This window comes from Monopterus albus, unplaced genomic scaffold (genome assembly GCF_001952655.1).
Source record: "Monopterus albus unplaced genomic scaffold, M_albus_1.0 scaffold215.1, whole genome shotgun sequence".
NCBI lineage: Eukaryota > Metazoa > Chordata > Actinopteri > Synbranchiformes > Synbranchidae > Monopterus > Monopterus albus.
Window position 1 is genome coordinate 33,916 of NW_018128095.1, and position 21,765 is coordinate 55,680.

The following is a 21,765-nucleotide window of genomic DNA, read 5'->3' on the forward strand; positions in this document are numbered from 1 at the left end:
CTGAACAACATGAGGCTTCAAAAGCTCCAAGAGCAGTGGCAGTTTCCTGAATGAAAGCACCAACATAAAACAAGCTGAGGTGGTCTTTAATAGACAGTGGTTATACACCTTTGTGTGCTCTGATGAGCGGCTCTCTTTAAAGCAGCACGCTGAAGAAGGAGTCATGTTTTACAGGATTATTTTATGTAGGACTCGTTTTTTCTCTAGAACTCAGGATGAAGCTGGTTTAAGGTCACTTAATAAACCAGTAGCGGGTACTCATCTCAGACATTGCCTCATTTCTGCTGAATGCAGACAATAACCATCAGTCGATTTCACACGAGACAGTTTGAAAAAATGATTTCATGCAGAGATCTTGAGCAAACATGTTGTAAACTTGTGCCACTGTGGTTTCCAAGTTGGCAGTTTGTTCATGAACACCTGAGGCAGAATCCAGGACACAGCTCTGCTCTCTGAGCATTGTGCTGAACTTTCTCTTTCTTTTCTTGCCATCTCTTCACAGCCCTTGGCCTGTTTTCAGTTCCTCTCTTCCCTCGATCTGCCCAACATGGCTGACAAACCAAGTCCAGTTTGTGCAGCAGAGTTCAGCTCATATGTGCACAGAGGTTGCAGGAAACATTCACTTTGCTCTGAACAACAGGTTTCTACTGTTGGTTTTTCTGCCACCTCTCTTGTCTTTTAAAGCTTTTTATCATAGCTAACTTTATGTATTATCTATGAAGAGTGCTTCTGAGAGGTTTTTGCCGCAGCTTGTTTCACATCTTCAGAACACTGAGCTGAGGCACTTTGGGAAACACGGTTCAGCTTTAGGAGCCACAGCCTAGCAAAACCACAGAGCTGCTTCCTGAACTGAGGGGTTCACTCTTTGTGGTCAATTCAATTTATTCACTCAGCTACAAAACACCGCTGAGCAGCTCTTTCTCCTCACACACAGACTGCATGATCACGGTAAAAAGACGAGCATGTTGACAACTTTACATCAGCACTTAGTTTGCTAGGTCAGAACACAGTGTGTGAAAGATCAGACAACTTTCATTTCTATAATAACTACACATATAACATTTACCTGACATTTTACCTAATGGCCCCTAAATTTATACCAAGACATTAATTTCCCACTGTCTTCTGAGTCCACCTTAAACAAAGCTTTAAGTTTGGATTTAACAAAACAGAAATCTGCCTTTAAAACCCTGAGTTCTCAGTTTAGACATGTATTATAAGGATTAGTGTTTAACGGAGTTTCTATGAACTATTACTGTTTGAACTCACGGCACTATTATGAATCAATATGTATGTGTTAACCATTATTATCCATTACCACCATTAGATAGATATATATGTGTGTGTGTATAGGCAACACTGATGTGGATCTAAAGAGCAGGCCCATGTTCCTCAGCTGAAATGTGTATCAAGAGGATCGCAGAGTTTAACAAACTTTTCTCACCGTCTCATCATTAGTCGTGGGACACTTAAGGAGTTTGTTATAATTTAATGTTGATTTTTTTTTTATGTAATAATCCTGTAAACTATGAAAAAACCACTTGACTACATAAAAAAAAAGTGTTTAAAACTCCTGATGAGGATCCCTAATGTCTGAATTTACAAGATTTCTATGGAAGAATATGTTTCTGTTCACTATTATTACCCAGTATTTGTAACATTTTAATGATTTTAAGACACCTAGTATGAGAACGTCCCCTCAGGTCAGGGATGTCTGGCTCAGCCATGTCCAGTGTAGACTCACTTAGTAAAACTTGCTTTAATTGGATGTTGATGGTTTCTGTAGTATTTACCCATTAATGTCTGTGTAAACTTTTAATTAAAAGAGCTGACATAACTAAATCCATTTTGATAATGAACACATCTTGGTTAGTTATTAGGAGTTTGTGTTTAAGGAGCTGCCAGGCCTCAGGTGTTAATAACGTGCAGCACTTTGACTTTATTCTGTCACTACTCTAGACAGAAAAACTCTTATATTTATCAGTTCGACTGAGGTGTCGGGGAACCTACAAACACCTCTCTGTAACAGTAAACTACTTGTTTGGAGCACAGCTGTCAAACCCTTCCTAAAATGGAGGCTGTTGTGTTGCGATCACGGACTCTGTGCTCAAACCTGTCATCGCTCTTCAAAAACCCTTCAACCACTACAGTTTATTTCAGGCCAATTAAGGAGCACGTTTGCACACATTTTCCACAAAGTAGCTGCTGCTATGCACTGACTGAACTGGTCTAACACTAACTGGTTTACACTGGCACGTCATACTCTAAAACTTGGCCTGGCTGGTCATTAACAGGATAAGCTTCAGATGTCTAAACTAGTTTTTTGAGGGTGGTCAAACTGATATTTAACGCTGTGAACTTCAGATGGTTGTAACTGCTCTTTTTTGCAGTAGCAAGCTGGGTCGAAGGCCACAGGGTGTCACTTTCCAGTCACCTCCATGCACAGAAACCATCATTAAAGCACCAAAACCAGACCGTTAGTTGTCAAGTTGCAGAGTTGGTTCATGAAGCTAATACTAGTCCCACTCTGGCCATATACCCTTTACCAGTCTCAGATGCACAGTTTACTGGGGCACATTTGTGACATTATATCATTTCTTCCAGCATTACACTGAATTTAGCCAAAGCTGGCCTTTTACAAAGCATTTCACAATCTTCTGACTGGCTCAGAGGAAAGATGCTCCATGCTTCGCGTTGAATTTACAAAAGTGATGAGCAGACAAAACCATTGCTAGCTTAGGTCAAGTTTATTTGTCATTCTAACTCAATTAACCAACAAAAACAAATACAGCTAACAGTTAAGTGAAGTCTTGAGAATAACTGACTAAAAAACATTTCAACATTTCAAAATAGTCAAAAACATTCAACAGACGTGATGCTGAATTTAGCTGCAGTAAACAACTTCTTTAGAAAGAAAGCCTAAAGCCAGACTTCAGTGTCTTCACCCGCGGAGCAGCCTGTTGGTGTTGATGCGCACTCGTTAGCTAATGTGCTAAAGTGTGTGTGTTGGCTGAGCAGCTGCCAAATGGAGCATAATTAGTCGAGAATTACACTTTCTACATGTAAAATCAGCCAGATGGGGAAATGACCTATTTTTGTCAAATAAAGTGACGTTAATGAACTGTGTATCAAAACACAACGACCCAACGCTGTACCCTCCAACATGGCAGCCAGAGAGAAGCCTCTACTGTGTGCATGTTTCCTCAGATGATTTTTTATTGGTCTGAGTTTTCACCCTTTGACCACAAAACTACATTCATATATTTTTACTCTCAGATCAGCCAAACCGTTACCAGCTTCTTCTGTAGGGTTGAGAAAAGTACTGGAAACCTTTAGGCTCCTGACACCTTTAAATAAACCCGATGATCTCAAAACCTTTATCATCATCGGGGTAAAACGGATATTTTGTCTTTGTGCCTGCAGAATCAACACTTTGAACACAGAGCAGACTGCAGTGTTCATCAAACACATTCAAGTCATGTTTTGAACTGGTGCAGTGATGTCCCGTTTCAACAATCAGAACTCTCATTAAAAGGTACCTAATGCCAGAGACGAGATGAAGATGCCATCAGGTTTCTAGTGAAGCTGCCCTGCTGAAAAGCCAGTGCATATGTAACACACCTGTGTTTGGGAGATTTCTGGGTGAAACGTTTGTGTTATCCGAGGCATCTTACCTGCCGGGGAAAGCACTACGGCAAAGACCAGCAGGCCGGATGTCCACATGTGGAGCTCCATCCCAAACTGGTGCGCTCAAAACACAGTTGAATCCTGTTTGGCTGAAGTCACCAGGGGCGATGTGAGGAGACTGAAGCAAGCGTGCGTCTTCCTCTAGTCTTCAAGTGGAACAGGAAGTGGTGAGAGGCTGCTGTGCCAGGTGACACACAGAGACACACATTTTCTATGTCTCCCACACATGAACACACTCTGTGCACACACGTGGAAAAAGAAATGAAGTTTCACATGCCTGTTCCTTTGTGTTTGTGTGACTGTGATGTTTGTTCAGGGATGAAACAGAGCATCAGTCTGACAAATCTTAATCTGTACCCAACTGCAGGAGAAGGTTTGTCTCAGTATCTTCAGAACATTATGCCTTTTTGAGGTGCTTGTATTTCCATTTTGCTACTTTATACTTCACATTTCAAAGAAATATTGTACATTTCATTGGACTACAGTTGTCTGACAATCTCACTTCCTTGGTTAAGATTTAAAACCTATGATCAATTTATATGTTTTACTACAAGTTAAAGTATATAAAACAGTTAAAAGCTATAAAAGTCCTGATTATATTTTAGAACATCACCAATAACGATCCAGTGGCGTACCACTTCATCTACAGTGTGACAGTAACGTGAACATCTTATTGAACTGGTTCATTTCACCCTCACAACTCACTTTCATCCAGCTTTTATATCATTCGTCAAGTTTAATTCATGAGTGCATTTTGTTGTGGTTTTCATCTATCTTGGTGTATTCAAGTACTTTTACTTGAGTAATCCCTATTTCTGCTACTTTATACTGTACTTCTTCATTACTACATTTCAGATGGAAACTACCGTACTTGTTACTGCACTGTGTGTCTGTTTATGATGCTCTGTGAAAAACATCAGATTTTAGACCCAAACCGATTTTCTCAGATTTTAAAAAAATCTGCCAGTTGTTTCAAGATTGAAACCTAAACCTGCCTTATTCTTATCTGTGGAACATCTATAAATGTTTGAATTAAAACCAGGTTGAACTCTACTAACTGCTCTGACGTCAGCAACAGACAAAGTCCTTCTGATTATGGTTTCTGCAGCAGTTTGAAACTGTTTAATAATGTAATTCAAACCAAATCAAAAAACACAATGATGTATGAATAATAATCCCATGATATACTGATGTATATCATGACAGGGCTCATTTGATGCAACAAGACTTAGTTTTGATATTTTATGTATATTTAGCTGATAATAGTATTGTGCTTTTACTTAAGTAGGATTTGAACACAGCACTTTAACTTGCACTGGGGTAGTTTACATTGAGGTATTACTACTTTTTACTTAAATAAAGGTCGTCCACCCGCCATTCATAAAGGTTGACTCCTACTTTTGTCAGCACTTCATTGTGGCAACTTCATTTACCTCTTGTCCTGGTCCCCTGATGTTGGCTGAGCAGAGGACTGGGATCTTCTTCATGAGTTTGTTCCTCCTCCACACCTGGAAACAATTCTTCATCTGGTAACACAGAACTCACTCAGGCACAGAATCATAAACAAACCTGATGCTCTGTGACTCATCACTGTTGTTTCAGAACAGCATTTAGATCATGTTACTTTCTTAGTATGGTTTAAAATCTGACCAAGGCAAACCTTTTAAATACACAAAACAAATAAATATAACATGTATGATTTTTACATCCATCTTGTCAACATTAGTAAACATTAGGTTTCATTAAACCCACAGAGAGGTGAAGCCTTCTTGTTTTTGTCTCAAAACTTTATTTAAACAAACCTTCCATCAATATTTTCTCACAAAATAAAATTTCACAGCAAACTTATTCTGAAAGTCAATATTTACATTCAGCATGAACAAACAGAAAAGCGTAACACTATTCGAATAGAAAATGTTGTTTAATGCCTCCCACAAACAAACTGGGAGTCAACTGCTGCAGGAATGATCCAATTACAAACAACATAAGTCCTGCCTCCAAGGCAGGTTGTGTATAGACCCCCCCGTCAAGGGTAAGCTCCTTTGGATGGGTTTAAAGTCTTCTCTCCTCATGTGCTTATTGGTTTGTAATATCAGCTCTGCAGCTCCCTCTGCTGGTCACACTCCAACTCTGCAGTTCCCTGGCTAAGATACCCGTTTTCACACACATTTATATTTTTAACTTTGACCAACAACAGAAACCTGTGATTTACTGTTAAGTTTTGAGTTTCTTAATTTCCCTCTCACAAAAGAAGAAATATCTGAAGTGACTGATGTATAAGAATGTTCTGGACTTTGATTGGAGGTAAAAAGTAGAGATTAGATGTTAAAGAATAAGTGTCTTCCTCCTTTAGACACTAAACTCCTCACCGGTTCAATCCCTGGCTTCTGAAAAACACAACCATTAACAGAAAGTTAGGAATAATACAAATACTGCCTCATGTTACCTTGATCTCATTCTTGTGTTATTCCATTTGTACCAGTTTAAGTACCTCTAAAGGTGCCAGTACAACCAGTGAAATGCTGCTTTGTCCTTGCCACAAAGTGATGGCAATTGACTTTCATAAATATGCTGTTATTCTGCTTCCACACACCGACATGTTTTTAACTTTAAAAATGCAACGTAAGGACACTTCATCCCTTCTGTTATCACACAGGAAGTGAAACTGACAAACCTTTTACTTTTTATTTGACCAGCTGTCAAATAAATCTTATAAGCTTCACTAGATTTAGGTTTAGGAAATTCCTTTTGTGACTTTCACACATGTGATGACTTTTTAAAGAGCTACTCAGATTAGAAAATGTAATGAAATTGTTTTAAACAGACTTGTGTTGTTGTCTCTAAAACAGTTAGTGCAGAACTACAAACCAAGCATTCAGTACTACAAAAACCAGGAGCTCTTACTGTCAGTGGTGCTTCCTGTATGGTGAGGCTTGGAAATATTCCTCTGGAGTGACGGTCTTCACCCCTCCAAAATAATCCAACACCCACACCTGAAACACGGAACAGGTAAATTAATGAGATTTCCGGCCATCTGATTGGCTGAGACCAGTGATGATGTTAGCAGTAAAAATAGTAGCATTAGTAGTAGTAGAACAGTTTTACTGTACTACTACTACTATTACTGCAGCAGTAGTAGTAGCAGTGGTACCTGTGTGATGTTGAACTTGGCAAAGAACCAGTTATGATCCGACGGCCAGTAGACCATCTCTGGGTGCCGACTGAACAGAGCTGTCTTCGCAAACTCAGCCTCTGTCCCATTTGCCTGGACAGCAGGAAGGAGAAGAGAATCACATGACACCTCAGCCATTACCACCTGGATACACAGGTATGTGTATTTGTACCTCAACAACGGATCCAGACAGGATGATGCGAGCACAGAGGGGACTCTGAGGGTCGAAGCCCTGCTCCCTGCAGTAATCAGTCTGAGCCAGGGACATGGACAGAGATGCCGCGGGGTTCGCCTGGGGCACAGGGGTCATTCCAGCTCATACACACAAGCACATTTAAAACACGATGCTTCAAACAAACATGTACATTTACATTATAGATAGATAGATGCATACATACATACACATATATATGTAAACAACTGTGAAAACTGTCTTTTCAGTAACTTCACATCTGAACAGACTAATAAACCCCATCACTTGACTCATTTGAGATGAACTGTGCCTGGTAAGCAGGTGAGAGCAGGCAGCTGCAGCAGGGGGCGGTGACAAAGATCCGCAGTTAAGATGAACAGTTTAGGAGCTTTTCACCGGCCTTCAGTCTGTACAGGAAGTTATAGAAGTACTCACCTCCTGTTAGAGCTGATCCTGACATAATAAAATGTCATCAAACCAAACTTTTCAGCTTCTACAAACAGCTGATGTTTTAATGACATTCTTCCACAGTGTACAACAAAGAGAGTGATAACATGATGACCTGTGTTGATCTCCATACTGTTACTTCAATACTGCATCTGAACATGTATCTCTTATTCTCTTACACATCAGTTTGCTGTTGTATTTGAGCTGACCAGGCTCGAATTGATATGACACAGCATAAATACATTCACAGCCTTGGTTGATCTGGCAGATATTTAGTCTGCGTCACTTCTGTACAGATCTCGCATGAAAGAATCCTCACATCCCACTCACCAAAGGCTTTTGTGTCTCTTAATTGATACTTCAGGACCTAAATCAGTTCATATTGTAGAGCAGGACTATCAAAAACTGTCTGCAGTCTATGGGAAGTACATGTCATGTACTGTACGCTGACTGCGCTCAGCTTCTGACTGATAAACATCACCATCAACCACACATTTATTCTGTTAACATAACAGACCATCATAGTGCAAATACTAACTAATAAAATCACAATTGCTGCAATTATACAACAAATTATATTTTTCTATAAAGAAGTCTGGTTGTTGATCCAACATCTTAACCAATCAGCTCTCATGTGACTTTAAAACTGCTGAGTCACTCTGTAAAACTGCTGTGTCAGTGGAAAAGTTGCAAAACACTGAACTGCCAGTTTTTTTGTTTTGTTTTTACTTTTCACAGCTAGGCTTCATGTTCAGTAGTCTATGTGTGGTTTTTAGAGAGTGAAACAAAGAACACGGACCAAATTAGACAATAAATATTATGTATGGACTTATTAATAGCTCCAAACACACTGGATGGAGAACAAAATAAAAGCACAATTTACACATAAAACTTTTATAATTCTCTAATGACTGTTAAAATATACACAAAAGAACTAACAACTGCAAGGCACACTATGTTTTATGGATTTAATAAACAAATTTACCTTTTATATGGCAAATTCCTCCTAAAGTATGAAATTAAAAACACGGCTATTAACAAAACACTACATCAGTATTACAGAAATATTACAGTAACTGACCAGTTTGTGGTATTATTGAACACTGCACCATCTGCTACATTAGTAAATTCAGGTTTTTAAATGTTCTTTTATTAAAATATGACAATTACTTAATGTTAGCCTTTATAGCTTTCCACTGTTTCACCAGTAAATTCTGCAGTGACTCTATAGTACTTTCTTTATATTGTGAACAGTACAAACAGTATAAAGTACTACATGAATATTACAAATTTCATAAGATAGTGCGTAGTTTAAATTTGACAACTTTTCAATGGTATTTTGAGGCTTCACACTCCGTTTAGGCTTGTGTAGCAACATTTTACTAAAGCTCCAGGGAATCATAGAAAGCTGGTGCGGTCTCACTAACCCCACACTACAGACTCCCGAGCCCTGTAGATATCAGAGGTAACATTTAAAGTTTACAGAAAGTTCACGATACTTTTGGAAACTAGAAGTAGTAACAGTAACTGCGGGAATCCTACCTTCAGGTCCTGGACGGAGATCTCCAAACGGGTCAGGTACATGTAGGGCACCCCGGAGCTGGAGCCCCGCTGCCCGTCGCTGACCGAGAAAGCGTTGGAGAACGGCTGACCCACCACCGGCTTGTGGGTGGAGATGGTGGCCATGGAAGCCCAGTCGCACTGGTGTGCCACGAAGCGGGCGACCCTGGCCACCTGGTCGTGAGGTGGGATCCAGACCCCGGAGGAGGAGGACGGGGAAAGGGAGGCCCAGAGGACACCGAGTAGAAGCAGGCAGGGAGGTCGCCAAAACACATTCATGTTCGTGTTCAGTATCTGGTGGACAATCGGTGAGACGGAGCGGAGACCACATATAAACAACACGCGGAGTTTCGAAATAAAAGCCTGGCAAGTATAACGTCCGACTATTTTCAAAATAAAAGCTGTGACTTATCCCAGCGGAAGTCCTTCTGGCCAAACGGCCGTATTAGAATTTCAAAATAAAGGTAGTACTAGCTGGTACAATAAAAAGCAGTAGCGAATATTCAGATAGTACGTCGTTTTGAGTTGAATTTTCAAAATAAAAGAAGCACTATACATCCATCCATTATCTATACTGCTTATTTCTGAACAGGGATGTGGAGATGGCAAGAATCAAGCTGACATTGGGCAAGAGGCGAGGTCCACCTGGTCACCAATCTATCACAGGGTTGACTTGTAGACAGACCACACACACACACACACACACATACACATACACCCACACACTCCAAGTATTGTTTTAATCAAGGGCAATTCAGAGTCACCTATCAACCTAAAGCACTGTACCTTACTAAGGAAGTCTCAAATAATGTCTGCACTGGAATTTCAAATTAAAAGACATAATAGATTTAACAGGAAGTCCTCCAAGATGCACAATGAAATGAATTAAATTAATCCTGGTAGATAAAATGATGAACATCTGTCTGTGAAACTGCATTTATGCCAAAGCAAAATATACTGAAGGAAATAAAACCACCATGCAGACAAACGTATTTACAAACAGCATATGCATGTTTTAATTGAGTCATTTTATTTTTAAAAAGGGCATCCTTGTACAGATGCTGAGGTATGAAACCATTTGATTACAACAGAACAGTATATAAATATACATTTTTGTGTTGTCAGCTGGACCGTCTGAACCTTGTGATGGGATTACTGGGCCTGAATCACTTCTTGACCTTCGACCTCGCAGACATCACAAAGGTTTTCCTCAATGGTAAACTGACCCTGACAACTGTCGCTGCAACAAAAACAGGGCACTTCTTGTAGTGATGCAGTTAGCGTCCTGGCAGAGTAATCCCAGGTCAGCTCCGTGCCAGCCTTCACAACCCTGGACATAGAGTTTGTCAATCATTAACAACCAGAACAATGACAAACAGTAACAGCAATCATCTGCTCTTCCTCACCTGCTAGTGAAGAAGGCAATGACGGGGAATTCTGGGTCATGGGAGTCAGTGAAGACATTCTGGATGAACAGGTTCGGCCGGCAGCTGTGCTGTATGAAGCAGAGTCAGCGGTCAAAGGTCAGATAATGTCCGAGGCAGAATTTCATATCAGGTTCAGGTTCTATTATATTTTTTAAAAGTTACTCAGTTTAAAGTCGACTTACATTGAAGAAGCGGCTCACGTTTCCCTCTTTGCTGGCGTCCAGAATGTAAACGTTCTCCTCCTTGGCTGCTCTCTTCAGACACTTCTGTTTGTTTGTCTCTGCCTGTGTGTGGTTTGCTGCCTGCTCGGGACTGGCTGTTGTCATGGCAACATTCTTCTCCTGAGCTTGCAATTGGTCACCTGACAGTATCCAATCATTTCAACTTCAGCAATTTAGGTGAACTTTGGCAATCAGACAAAAACAAGGTTAAAAAAAAAGTATTGTTTTAATCATGTGACCTAAAAGTCCATCTCTGCGTACCTGCTGACAGAGGTGCTGGCTCGAGACCTCCCACCAACGCTCCCTGAACCCGAGGACAAAAAAGACATTTACATTATTATTCATGCAAGTTCACCACACACAATAAGATAAAATCAACAAACATGAGTGTGTCAGGGATGGCGGATAAAACAACCACGTAAAAACAGTCATGACAACAATGATAAACTGATGAGTACTTTTCCCACTAAGGTGCCGTGCTGCACCTGTTTAACACCACTATGCTCTCAGTAACAATGTTTTGATACAAAGGTAAATGAAAACCCTGCCATTCTAGTGTGAAATGTAGTCTAAGGAAACCCAGTTAAATTATCACCACAAGAGCACAGTAAAGTTCATAAGGCTTGGATGAGGAGTCTTTGTTTTCTTACATATGACATTCTTCAATAAAACCACTGTTACTGGTATTTTAGTTCATGTCTGCATGACACCAGAAGCGTAGCTGTTTTTTTTTTGTTGGATTTTAAGGAATTACAGCAGGACTGAAGAAGACAAATTAAAGAAAAATCAAAGAAGCAGCAGATGTTGACCTTGTCTCTGTCCTGAGTTGATCTGGTTGCGGTGTTGGTGTCGGTGGGTCTCTGGATCACTGGGACGTACTGGGAGGGTGAGGTGGACGGGGACACAGGCGGGGGCGTTTCCAGCAGGTTAGTCCGCCCCTCCAGCACTGGTGGGGCCAGCCACTCGGTGATGACCTCCACTTCATCATCTGAGGGGAGGTTGGCCCTCATCAGCTTCGGGGGTGGAACCTTGTTGGGGCTCTGGACCCGTTGCAGGACGACACCTGGAGATATAGCGGGTAAAATTAAGTATTGAACACATCACCATTTGTCTCTCTAAATATATTTCTAAAGATGCTGTTGACATTTTCACCAGATGTCGGTAACAACCCAAGCAATCCCTACATACAAAGAAAACAAAACAAATAAGTTCAGATATTAAGTTATGTGTAATAAAATGGCATGACACAGGGAAAAATTATTGAACACATGAAGAAAGGAAGGTGCAAAAAGGCATGGAAAGCCAAGACACCAGTTGAAATCCATCAGTAATTAGAAAGCAATCCTGCCCCTTGTCAGTGGAAATTAATATCAGCTGGTTCAGTCCCAACTGATGGCCTATAAAAAGGTGTCTCATTACCAAGGTGTCATACAAAAAAAACATCTCATTATGGATAAAAGCAAAGAGCTCTCTCAAGACCTTCGCAACCTTATTGTTGCAAAACATACTGATGGCATTGGTTACAGAAGGATTTCTAAACTTCTGAATGTTCCAGTGAGCACTGTTGGGGCCATAATCCGGAAGTGGAAAGAACATCATTTTGCCATAAACCAGCCACGACCAGGTGCTCCTCGCAAGATTTCTGACAGAGGAGTGAAAAGAATTATCAGAAGAGTTGTCCAAAGAGCCAAGGACCACTTGCGGAGAGTTTCAGAAAGACCTGGAATTAGCAGATACAATTGTTTCAAAGAAAACAATAAGTAATGCACTCAACCACCATGGCCTGTATGCACGCTCACCATGCAAGACTCCATTGCTGAAGAAAAGGCACGTTGAAGCTTGTTTAAAGTTTGCTGCACAACATTTAGACAAGCCTGTGAAATACTGGGAGAATATAGTCTGGTAAGATGAGACCAAAAGTGAACTCTTTGGATGCCATAATACACACCATGTTTGGAGGTCAAATGGCACTGCACATCACCCCAAAAACACCATATCAACAATGAAGTTTGGAAGTTGGAACATCATGGTACAGGGCTGTTTTTCAGCATACAGCACTGGCAAACTTCATATAATTGCAGGAAGGATGAATGGACAAATGTACTGAGACATTCTTGATAAAAATCTGCTGCCATCTACCAGGATGATGAAGCTGAAACGAGGGTGGACATTTTAGCAAGACAATGATCCCAAACACACAGCCAAGGAAATCTCTCAATTGGTTTCAGAAAATGAAAATGAAACTGCTAGAATGGCCCAACCAATCCCCTGACTTGAATCCAATAGAACATCTGTGGAAAGAACAGAGTTCATAGAAGAGCCCCACGGAACCTTCAAGATTTGAAGGCTGTTTGTGTGGAAGAATGCGCCAAAATCACACCTGAGCAATGTATGTGGCTAGTTTCTCCATAGAGGAGGCATCTTAAAGCTGTCATTACCAACAAAGGTATGACGTATTTAATAGATTTCAGTAAGTGTGTTCTTTTCCGCTGTCATTCCATTTTATTACACATAACTTAATTTTTGAACTTATTTTCGTTTTCTTTGTATGTATGGATTACTTGGGTTGTTACTGACGTCTATAGAAAATTTCATGCCATCAGCACCTTTAGAAATATATTTACTGAGGAAAAATGGTGACGTCTTCAATACCTATTTTACCCGCTGTATATTATTAAGTGTTCAGTTAGAAGTAACTACTCAGATTGTTTGAACTCTGTCGGATCAGCGTCATCTCACCTGCGTATATGCAGATGAATGTGCCGCGGTCCAGGTCGTCACGGCAACGAACGCCCCAGCCACAGCCTTCAGTCTGGCAAACCTCAAGCCGTACTCTAATCCCACTCTGCACCAGGCGGTTCTGACAGCGAGCCCGATCACAGTTGCACCACGGACCACACTCATATAGCCTGAAACACACAGTGTGACTGTTTCACTGCACCATAAATACTGTACACATTCTTATTTTACTAGAACTATTGGATGATGATTTACTAATTTATTTAAATCTAACTCACCAATCAACAAGAAATGATTTGAAACCTATTCTGATAATTACTGAACCATTTAAGTCCTTAGGTTTTAACCAAAATGTGTCAAAACCACAATGGTTTCAATGGCTCTAACAGGAATAGTTACTGGTTTTCTTAGTTCTCTGTGATGATAAGGAATCTGTTTCCGGTACAGAATCGAGGCAGCCACCTGTGGCGCCAACTCAACCGATGGCTCTAACCATCGAGGGCAACAGGGGGGTTCAGCGTCTTGCCCAAGGACACTTCAATATGTGGACCGCAGGCACCGAGATTCGAACCTTCAACCTTCCTGTTAGGAGATGACCGCTATACCCACTGCACCACTGTCGCCTCGTATATACTTTTACTGTGAAGTACTTTACATCCTGCTGGCTGGCTGGTGGATTTCCCACTGGGGACCAGTAAAGTCTGAAGATTCTATAGTGGCACAGTGCTTGGCGCTGTGCCTCAAAGCAAGAAGGTTTCGGGTTTGTGCCCAGGGCCTTTCTGTGCAGAGTCTGCATGTTCTCCCTGTGCCTACATAGGTTCTCCCTGGGTACTCAGGCTTCCTCCCACAGTCCAGAGACATGCAGCTTAGGCTGACTGGCGACTCTAAATTGCCTGTAGGAACGAGTGTGAGTGTCTGTGGTTGTTTGTCTACATGTCAGCCCTGTGATAGACTGGCGACCTGTCCAGGGTGGACCCTGCCTCTCACCCAATGTCAGCTGGGATTGGCTCCAGCCCCCTATGACCCAATTCAGGAACAAACGGTATAGATAATGGACGGATTGATTCTACTGTGTTTGGTTTGAGTCATCTGATTATCAAATACATGTAGTGCAGTACAATGTACAAGGTTTGTCTCTGACATGTAGTGAAGTCCAAGTATGAAGTAGCGGGACATGGAAATACCCAAATAAAGTACAAATACATCAGGATTGTACTTCAGTACAGATCTTGAGTGAACATAGTTAGACACTTTCCAACACTGGTCCTACCCTGACGGTACAGGCTTGCTCAGCCTGTGATGAGTGTAGTGGCGTCCTCCTCTGGTCATTGCGATGCAGGCACAGAGCTTGGCGCTGGTACAGCCGTCGGTGCAGTCACAACAGGCCTTGAACAGCATCGGACTGCTGCTCAGGAAGCAGCCATGGGGCCAACGGTCCTTCCTGTAGCGGAAGTCTGCAGGCCGAGCGCTGCCATCCCCCGCACACAGCTCTACTGGTGTGGGCTCCATGCCCCAGCTCAGGTCCAGCTCCGTCCGTTGAAGGCCTGCCATTGCAGGAGGATCCAGTCGAACACAGGGGTTAAAGGTGAAGAAATCCACCTGCAGGAAATTGTAAGCAAAGAAATTGCGCAGTGAAAAGTCCAACTGTAGACCTGATTTTTAAAGTCCCCCTCTGCTCAGAAACTCATGTGAAGATTAAAATTCATCTATAGATTCTTCATTTTTCAGCATGTGAGGAGAAAATGTAATTATTAACAATTTTAGAAAAGGTAACTGAAGTATTTTTATGTAAAAACAATAAAATATCAAAGCAGTGTAATCTTATGATTAAAATCATCTCAGAGGGGTTAACAAAAATTTAAACTGCAGTTGGAAGATGCAATTCAACTCAGCTCAGTTCAGTTCACAGACAGACCTTCAAAGCAACTAAGTATATTTTGAAACAGCTGTACTTCTCCAAGTACTCCTTCCAGCTGACCTGCAGGATGTCGTAGCTCTCTGTAGCCAACAAGAAGCACATCACATCATCATGGTTGCGGAGGCTCTGTCCACATGGTGCTTTGTAAACTACATCTGGGTCCTCAACACCGTCGTCCTGCGCCTCCTCAGAGATCGCAGGTGCCATCACCTTGAGATCACAGGCTCTACCCCCTAAGGATGACATCGCGGGCATGGCGGTCAGCCTCTTAAAGCCACAGAGCAGCGGCACCTTAAGAGGGTTCTGACCCCAGAATGGAGGCCTGGACTCAGACATGCTGGGTAAAATGGGCAGGCAGGCCTGGATGGAAAAACAAAACATAATTAGAAGTAACACTTACATACAGTTTAAAATGTGGACATGAAATAAAAATAAAATAGGTTAAAAAAAAGCTATCTGATATAAGAAAGGAGCACATTAAAAAAAAAAAAAAGTATTCACCCATTTCTAGCATGTGATGCGTGTTACCTTGCAGCAGGAGTGGAACTGATACTGCAGCTGGACGGGGGCCAGAGGAGACAGCAGCTCCTCTCTGTCTGCAGAGGGCGCTGCAGGGCTGCACAATCCATTAAAGGAAGGGAGGGGGGAGGTAGTAGGACTGTGGTGGGTGAAGCCAGGTGGCAGCAGTTCAGCTGTACAATTGATAGATAGATAGATAGCCTGGTAGAAATTCAGAATCAATGTAATGGTAGTACTGATTCATACTGGTGCCATGTAAAGTTTCATTATAAAAGTCTGTGTTTACCTGAGCCAATGACCACCTGGACCACAGACAAGTCTGGACTAGAGACCGGACGAGACAAGTCCAGGGACTCCACCAGCTTCAACCCCTGAACCAGCTCTGATGAACAAACAACACAAACATCACAACAGGAAACACAACTCAAAACTTGTTTTTTTAACATAGAGGTGAATTTTTTGTTAAAGGCTGACCTTTGTCTGTTGCTGTGTTCTTCTTCAGGACTCTCTTCAGGTGATTCAGGTACTCAAAAACCCCAGTAAACACCTGATCCACATCCTCCTCAACCCAGAAGCTTTTGGCCCTTTCTGAAAAACAGCACAGGACCGATTTTCATTATTACTCATAATGAAAATGGTTTTCACTGACTAATAACACCCTCTTGCCTTGTTACTGTTAAACATAAGTGTTTATTATGTGGTGGAAGCTGAAATATGAATATGACGACTCTGAAAGGGTTTTGAGGAATCTATAGTTTCTTTTGACACATACTGTATTGTAATACAAAATACTATTAAGAAATGAGCATACAAATAAAAAAATATTGTGCATCACGCCAATGTGAACTTGTCGGCCTTAGAGATTTTAGTTTTATTACGTATAGCTCATCATTTCCTTTCTCCATATAAACCACATTACACCAGGTCTACATAAAAAGCACAGGATTAAGGTTTATGAGACCTAGGCTGGGTTAACATGGGAACCAGTTTTAGACGCGAATCAAAAGCAAGAATAAAACCCCACAAAATGAACAATAAGCACATGGTTCATCTGTATCTGCTGCTGGTTTGGGGTTGTTAACCTTCGTTATCACAGAGAAATCATCCGTGAGGTTCATGCATGCGGCTTATAAGCATTATAAATTTTCAATGCGACAAAACCATTTTTTTTCTTACCAACATCTTGTGGATCTAATGAATCTTCTTCCATTTCCATCCGAGACAGAAATGTTAGCATGCTAACACTCAGCTAGCATAAATGATCAGCCAGCTTAGCCGGCTCGCTAAAAACAAAAATCTTAGAAACTTGAACAAAAATGTGAAACAGCGGTATAGATACTTTAACTAATAACTGACAAATAAGCCAAATCACCCGAGTAGATAAGTTAAAATAAAGTTATCTAACGGTATATCTCAAAGGATACCAATATAACAACGTTAATATGTATTCATTCATTCAATTAACCACCGTAGCTAACAAGCCCTAATTTGCACAACATGAACGCTAGCGGGATCATTTTAAAGCATTTTACCCACTTATTGCTATGATAATTCGACGTTTAAAATGTCTACACTCTCTGCTATCACTCTCTCCACTGAAAGTTGAACTGAATTAACGTTTTCGTGATAACTTGGTCCACAACGGCCGCCGTAGTGAATTGTATGAATATTCCCCGATTCTTGTCTTACAGGCAACAATTTTAGTTAAATGAAAATTCCCCGATTCTTGTCTTACAGGCAACAATTTTAGTCAAACATTGTTAAAAGCCAATTTAAACATCAGCGATTGTGAAGACAGACATGCGCTGGTGCACTACATTCACACAAGAAAAAAGAGCTGTTATCTAGTAATTATGACAAATAATTATGAGTTAATTATCTCATAGTTGCAATTAACTATCTCGTAAAATTATACGACAGGGAATGGAACGCTTCAGAAAACAACATGAAAGAAGATAAAAGTCTCTGACATGCCTTCATAGTTTATAACCACAGGTTTTCTTACCGAAGTGTGTCTTCCTGGAAGTCCTTGGTGAAGGTAAGTCACAAAACATTGAAGATATTCGTTTTTTTGAATTGACCCCAATCGACCACCATACTGCACGTTCGTTCATAAAATGTAAACATAAACAAACGTCGAAATGTCATAACTTTGTAACAGTCGCTAACTTTACGTGACCTGTCGTGTCTCAGGAAACATATACAGATTGTCTCCGCTTTTACCGGGAAACGTACTTTGAACAGTTATTAAGTTAGCGGGACGCGCTAACGTGAGGCACTTCCTGTACAGTTTTGTAACAGTGTAATAATTAACTTGTGTAAGTTAAAATGCGGACTCATCATCATCAGAGAGCTGGTGCTTTATGAAAGGTGGGTTAATTTAATCTTATTAAAACACATCCACTTTAAAATTACCTTCTTATAGGCTGCTGTACGTATAGACTCAGTTATAAAGACGGCAGTCACTGAAACGATCCCGTTAATCTGTTAAAACACTTTTGTAATTTGAATCTTTTTTGGTCTTGAGTGATTCAGCAGGTAAAGACAGGTGTGTAAAGATTTTCAGCTATTTTTATAATTGATTAATTCTTTCAGGTCAAGTTTTTATGCATGACATGGAATTTCTTTGGCATACACTTGAAAAATATAAATAACAACAAAACTAAATTATATATACATTTTGTATTAATTGACAACATACAAAATGTATATATTAATTTTGTATTAACTGACAACATACAGCTCTATTGAAGGCATCTCGTCAAAAATGAGTTAAAGGTAATTATGGTTTAATTTGACCAAATAGGATTGTCAACATCTAAATCTTTAGTTTAAAGATAAAATTTTGCCTCAGCATCTCATATGTGTATAAGTTTAATAAAAGTGTTTTTAAGTTTCTCATTCCTAACTTGATTTGTCTTTTCCTGGTGTAAATGTGTTTGTGTGCACTGTGTAGAAGTAAAGTGGGTGTATCCCTGCGGGTGAGATGTGTCAGACGCCCCGGTCTGTGAGCAAGGTGCTATGGGCCATGTGTGTGGCAGACTACATGCACATGCAGTCCACTGGTGCTATGACATCCCTGACATCAGGAGGGACTTCAGAGGCTGGATATCAGACTTCAACTCACCCAGAAACACATAGCTGTCCAGCATCCTCAGCCTCTCCAACACTGGTATGACTGGTGAAGTTTTACAGTCTTGGAAAATCATGGAAAGTCCAAGAGAAATGACAAAACTCAAAAGGAAATTACGTCTGGTTTTGTTGGATGCCTGGACACCAACAGCTGTCTTTTTAACAGAGCTGATTAGTGTGAAACACTCATTATTCTCAATAATGAATGTATCAGTGATCAGACTCAGCAGCCAAACTGGTTTTTAAATCAATGAATCAGACTTGATTTACATGGCACCCTTCATACAGGTTCATGCAATTCAAAATGCTATTAAAGATGGATGCCCTGCACTCTGGAAACTAAAGAAAACTAAAAGACTCAAAGTGCCTGATGACATGAGAGACCACCCTGGTTCATACACTGGAAGCATGTCAGACAAGTAGCTGCTACAAGTGCTTTAAAAACAAGTAAAATTGTTTTAAGATATATACAATATTAAAGTCTTATATTGGCTCCAGAGCAACTCTTTTGCAAAGCGGCCTGACGTGGTCGGAAACATCATCCTCTATGACAAGCTGAACTTAGGGCGCTCCTCCAGAGGATCAGTGCACTATTACCAAGGTACTGCCGTTACTGCCTGACACTGAGCTCATGTGTCGAATGTTTAAAATATCACAGTAAATGGTTTTATCACAATATGACATCCTGCTCTTCTGAAAAGCTGAAAAACATTGTTAAGCACAAGCCTCAACTCCATGTTAATGAACAGACAAGTCCAAAGCAGAGGCTCGTCTGTCTGCACATTGTTTGCACAAGCAAAACATACATTTTCACTGCATTAATTCTGAATTTTTGTCTGTTAAAACTTTAGATTGTTCTTTAACTCTTAAATATGAATGTAAGCTTCAGGAATCCAATATCTGGGCTCTGCAGGTCTTCAGGCTGGTGACAACACCCTCAACATCCTGTGTTCCCCCCGAGCAGCTCGCTTTCTCATCACTGGAGGTTTCACTGATGTGTCTCAGATTATGTTCACTTCCTGACCACACCCAGAGTCTTTCCACCGCTCCTTCTTTACTGACTGGCAGGAGAGCAGACCAACCTCGCCCCCACAGGTAAATCAAACACACCCTGTCATGTTCCATCTGTTTGTAATTCCACATCTGTTTTGTTTCACATTGTCCTCAATGTCCTCCCGATTCTGGCATTTGTAGAAAAAGCTGAACCAGTGTTTGGACTCACACATTACAGTGAGGACACCACATTCACTGGTGCTGCTGGTCTCTGGACGGGGTTTGTGCACAGTAACACAAACATACAGAATCAGCATCTGCACTTTTGAAGACCTGGTGAAAGCAGATTACCCCTTTTACCTATTTTTCATCCATTTGATTTAATCATTTCTTCAAAATCCTCATTCTTAATGTAATGAAATAAATCATATTAATATCATTCTGTAGGGGTCACTGAGTATGCAGTGCTTTGACCTGTAATGTCCTGTGTGGTCAGGTGTCAGCCACAGTAGAGTCTGTGAAGCGAAGCCATCCTTACCTCAGAGTGTCCGAGTACGTGTTGATCTACAGCCAGGCGCTGCACGGTGTGCTGCAGGGAGCCAGCATCCACTTGCAGACTGAGCTCACTTTGAGGAGGCTGGGAGACCTGCCTGAGCTACAGTCGCCAGGCCGCCAGGTCTGAAAACACAGAGGACTGGGTGAAAAAACAAAATCCATCAAACACTTTGCTTTTTTAGTGTTTTGTTTTTGTGGTGACAAATCAGTGACTGATGTGCTATTATCATTTAAAATCTGACCAACACATCTTTTTATAATTTTCTATTTTTTATTTTTTGAAGCACCACCAGCCTCTAAATGAATGAATCACTATGTTGTCTGCACTTTGCTTTTATGAAAAATAAGATATATAATCTGGACTATCTCGATGTATTTGTTGAACATCCTGTCATAAAGAGTCCCATTTGTTTTTTGTCTGTTTTGGATTTTGCTTTTCACATAATTTATTTTTCTCTAAAAGTATTTTTACTAGAAGTTTACACTATTAAAGCTTATATATAAATGTAATTTAAAATGTATGGCCACCATCAGCCAGGTTAATGATCTACTGAACATCAGAACAAATTTTTATTTTTCCTGTTGCATCTCACCTTCAAACAAACAGGACAGCTTCTTCCCCTGGGCGGTCACTCCGATGAACACTTAACCCATAACTGTATAACAGTATACTTTTGTATATATCTATCTGGAAAACTCCATCTAAACTGTGGGTATATACAGATAATGTATATTCTATATTTATGAGTACTGGTACTTCATTTATTCTTTTTCTTGTTCTCTCATTCTAGTCGACTCGTTGTACATGCACATTGAGACCCACTGTACTGGAGCCAAATTCCTCATGTGTTCAACACACTTGGTCAGTAACGCTGATTCTGAAACAAACAATTGTATTCAAAAGTTTGGGTAAATTAAACATTTATTTTTTAAGTGAAAAGAAGTAAAGCAATCTTCTACAAATACATTTCAAGAAATGAATTTTATTTAACTGTCAAAATTGTATGTATTTTTTCTTTTTATGTGCAAAAGTAAATAGCCTACAAATACCTCAAAATTGTACTTAAATACAGTACTAATAAATAATTGCATTCAACTTTACTGGTTGTGGGATTAATGTAGACCAGTAAAAAGTACTGTATTTTACTCTGGAATGTTGTGGAGTAAAAGTATAAAGTACTATAAATTGGCAATACTCAAGT

The 21,765-nt window shown here is 40.5% G+C and overlaps 3 protein-coding genes across 4 annotated transcripts in view; all 3 read right to left on the minus strand.

Moving 5' to 3' along the window:
- The window catches only part of cd247 (CD247 molecule), a 13,144-nt gene extending 7,946 nt beyond the window's left edge, over window positions 1-5,198 (minus strand). Inside the window, exons 1-2 of the mRNA XM_020619131.1 lie at window positions 5,121-5,198; window positions 3,675-3,865 (exon numbers count right to left, since the gene is read on the minus strand). Of these exons, the coding sequence (XP_020474787.1) occupies window positions 3,675-3,735 (61 nt within the window). The 5' untranslated portion in view covers window positions 3,736-3,865; window positions 5,121-5,198. The remainder of the gene's footprint in view (window positions 1-3,674; window positions 3,866-5,120) is intronic.
- Window positions 5,199-5,456: 258 nt separating this feature from the next.
- Window positions 5,457-9,454, minus strand: LOC109971078 (protein CREG1). Its single transcript, XM_020619107.1, has 5 exons — window positions 9,042-9,454; window positions 7,032-7,151; window positions 6,839-6,952; window positions 6,592-6,680; window positions 5,457-6,074 (listed from the first exon to the last, which is right to left on the minus strand). The coding sequence occupies exons 1-4, from the start codon at window positions 9,336-9,338 to the stop codon at window positions 6,594-6,596; spliced, it is 618 nt and encodes a 205-aa protein (XP_020474763.1). The 5' UTR covers window positions 9,339-9,454; the 3' UTR covers window positions 5,457-6,074; window positions 6,592-6,593.
- A 614-nt stretch (window positions 9,455-10,068) lies between these two features.
- On the minus strand, window positions 10,069-18,087 carry setdb2 (SET domain bifurcated histone lysine methyltransferase 2). 2 transcript variants are annotated; one of them, XM_020619110.1, is made up of 12 exons: window positions 17,889-18,087; window positions 16,358-16,471; window positions 16,170-16,265; window positions 15,893-16,056; window positions 15,425-15,724; window positions 14,717-15,045; window positions 13,447-13,616; window positions 11,517-11,770; window positions 10,969-11,011; window positions 10,669-10,847; window positions 10,466-10,554; window positions 10,069-10,389 (listed from the first exon to the last, which is right to left on the minus strand). In XM_020619110.1, the coding sequence occupies exons 1-12, from the start codon at window positions 17,995-17,997 to the stop codon at window positions 10,212-10,214; spliced, it is 2,025 nt and encodes a 674-aa protein (XP_020474766.1). In that variant the 5' UTR covers window positions 17,998-18,087; the 3' UTR covers window positions 10,069-10,211. The 2 variants fall into 2 exon arrangements, with proteins under 2 accessions (XP_020474766.1, XP_020474767.1); XM_020619111.1 differs by lacking the exon at window positions 17,889-18,087 and adding an exon at window positions 17,060-17,343.
- Between the last annotated feature and the right edge of the window lie 3,678 nt (window positions 18,088-21,765).

What these genes read in the sequence shown, in the direction of transcription:
- LOC109971078 (XM_020619107.1), bottom strand. Translation starts at nt 9,338, where the DNA reads ATGAATGTGTTTTGGCGACCTCCCTGCCTGCTTCTACTCGGTGTCCTC. An exon ending in TGTCTGGATCCGTTGTTGAG is followed by an intron (nt 6,953 to 7,031) that starts GTACAAATACAC and finishes CCTGCTGTCCAG; the next exon opens with GCAAATGGGACAGAGGCTGA. An exon ending in CCAAGTTCAACATCACACAG is followed by an intron (nt 6,681 to 6,838) that starts GTACCACTGCTA and finishes TCCGTGTTTCAG; the next exon opens with GTGTGGGTGTTGGATTATTT.
- setdb2 (XM_020619110.1), bottom strand. Translation starts at nt 17,997, where the DNA reads ATGAACGAACGTGCAGTATGGTGGTCGATTGGGGTCAATTCAAAAAAA. An exon ending in GAACACAGCAACAGACAAAG is followed by an intron (nt 16,266 to 16,357) that starts GTCAGCCTTTAA and finishes TTTGTTCATCAG; the next exon opens with AGCTGGTTCAGGGGTTGAAG. An exon ending in CCAGGTGGTCATTGGCTCAG is followed by an intron (nt 16,057 to 16,169) that starts GTAAACACAGAC and finishes TCAATTGTACAG; the next exon opens with CTGAACTGCTGCCACCTGGC.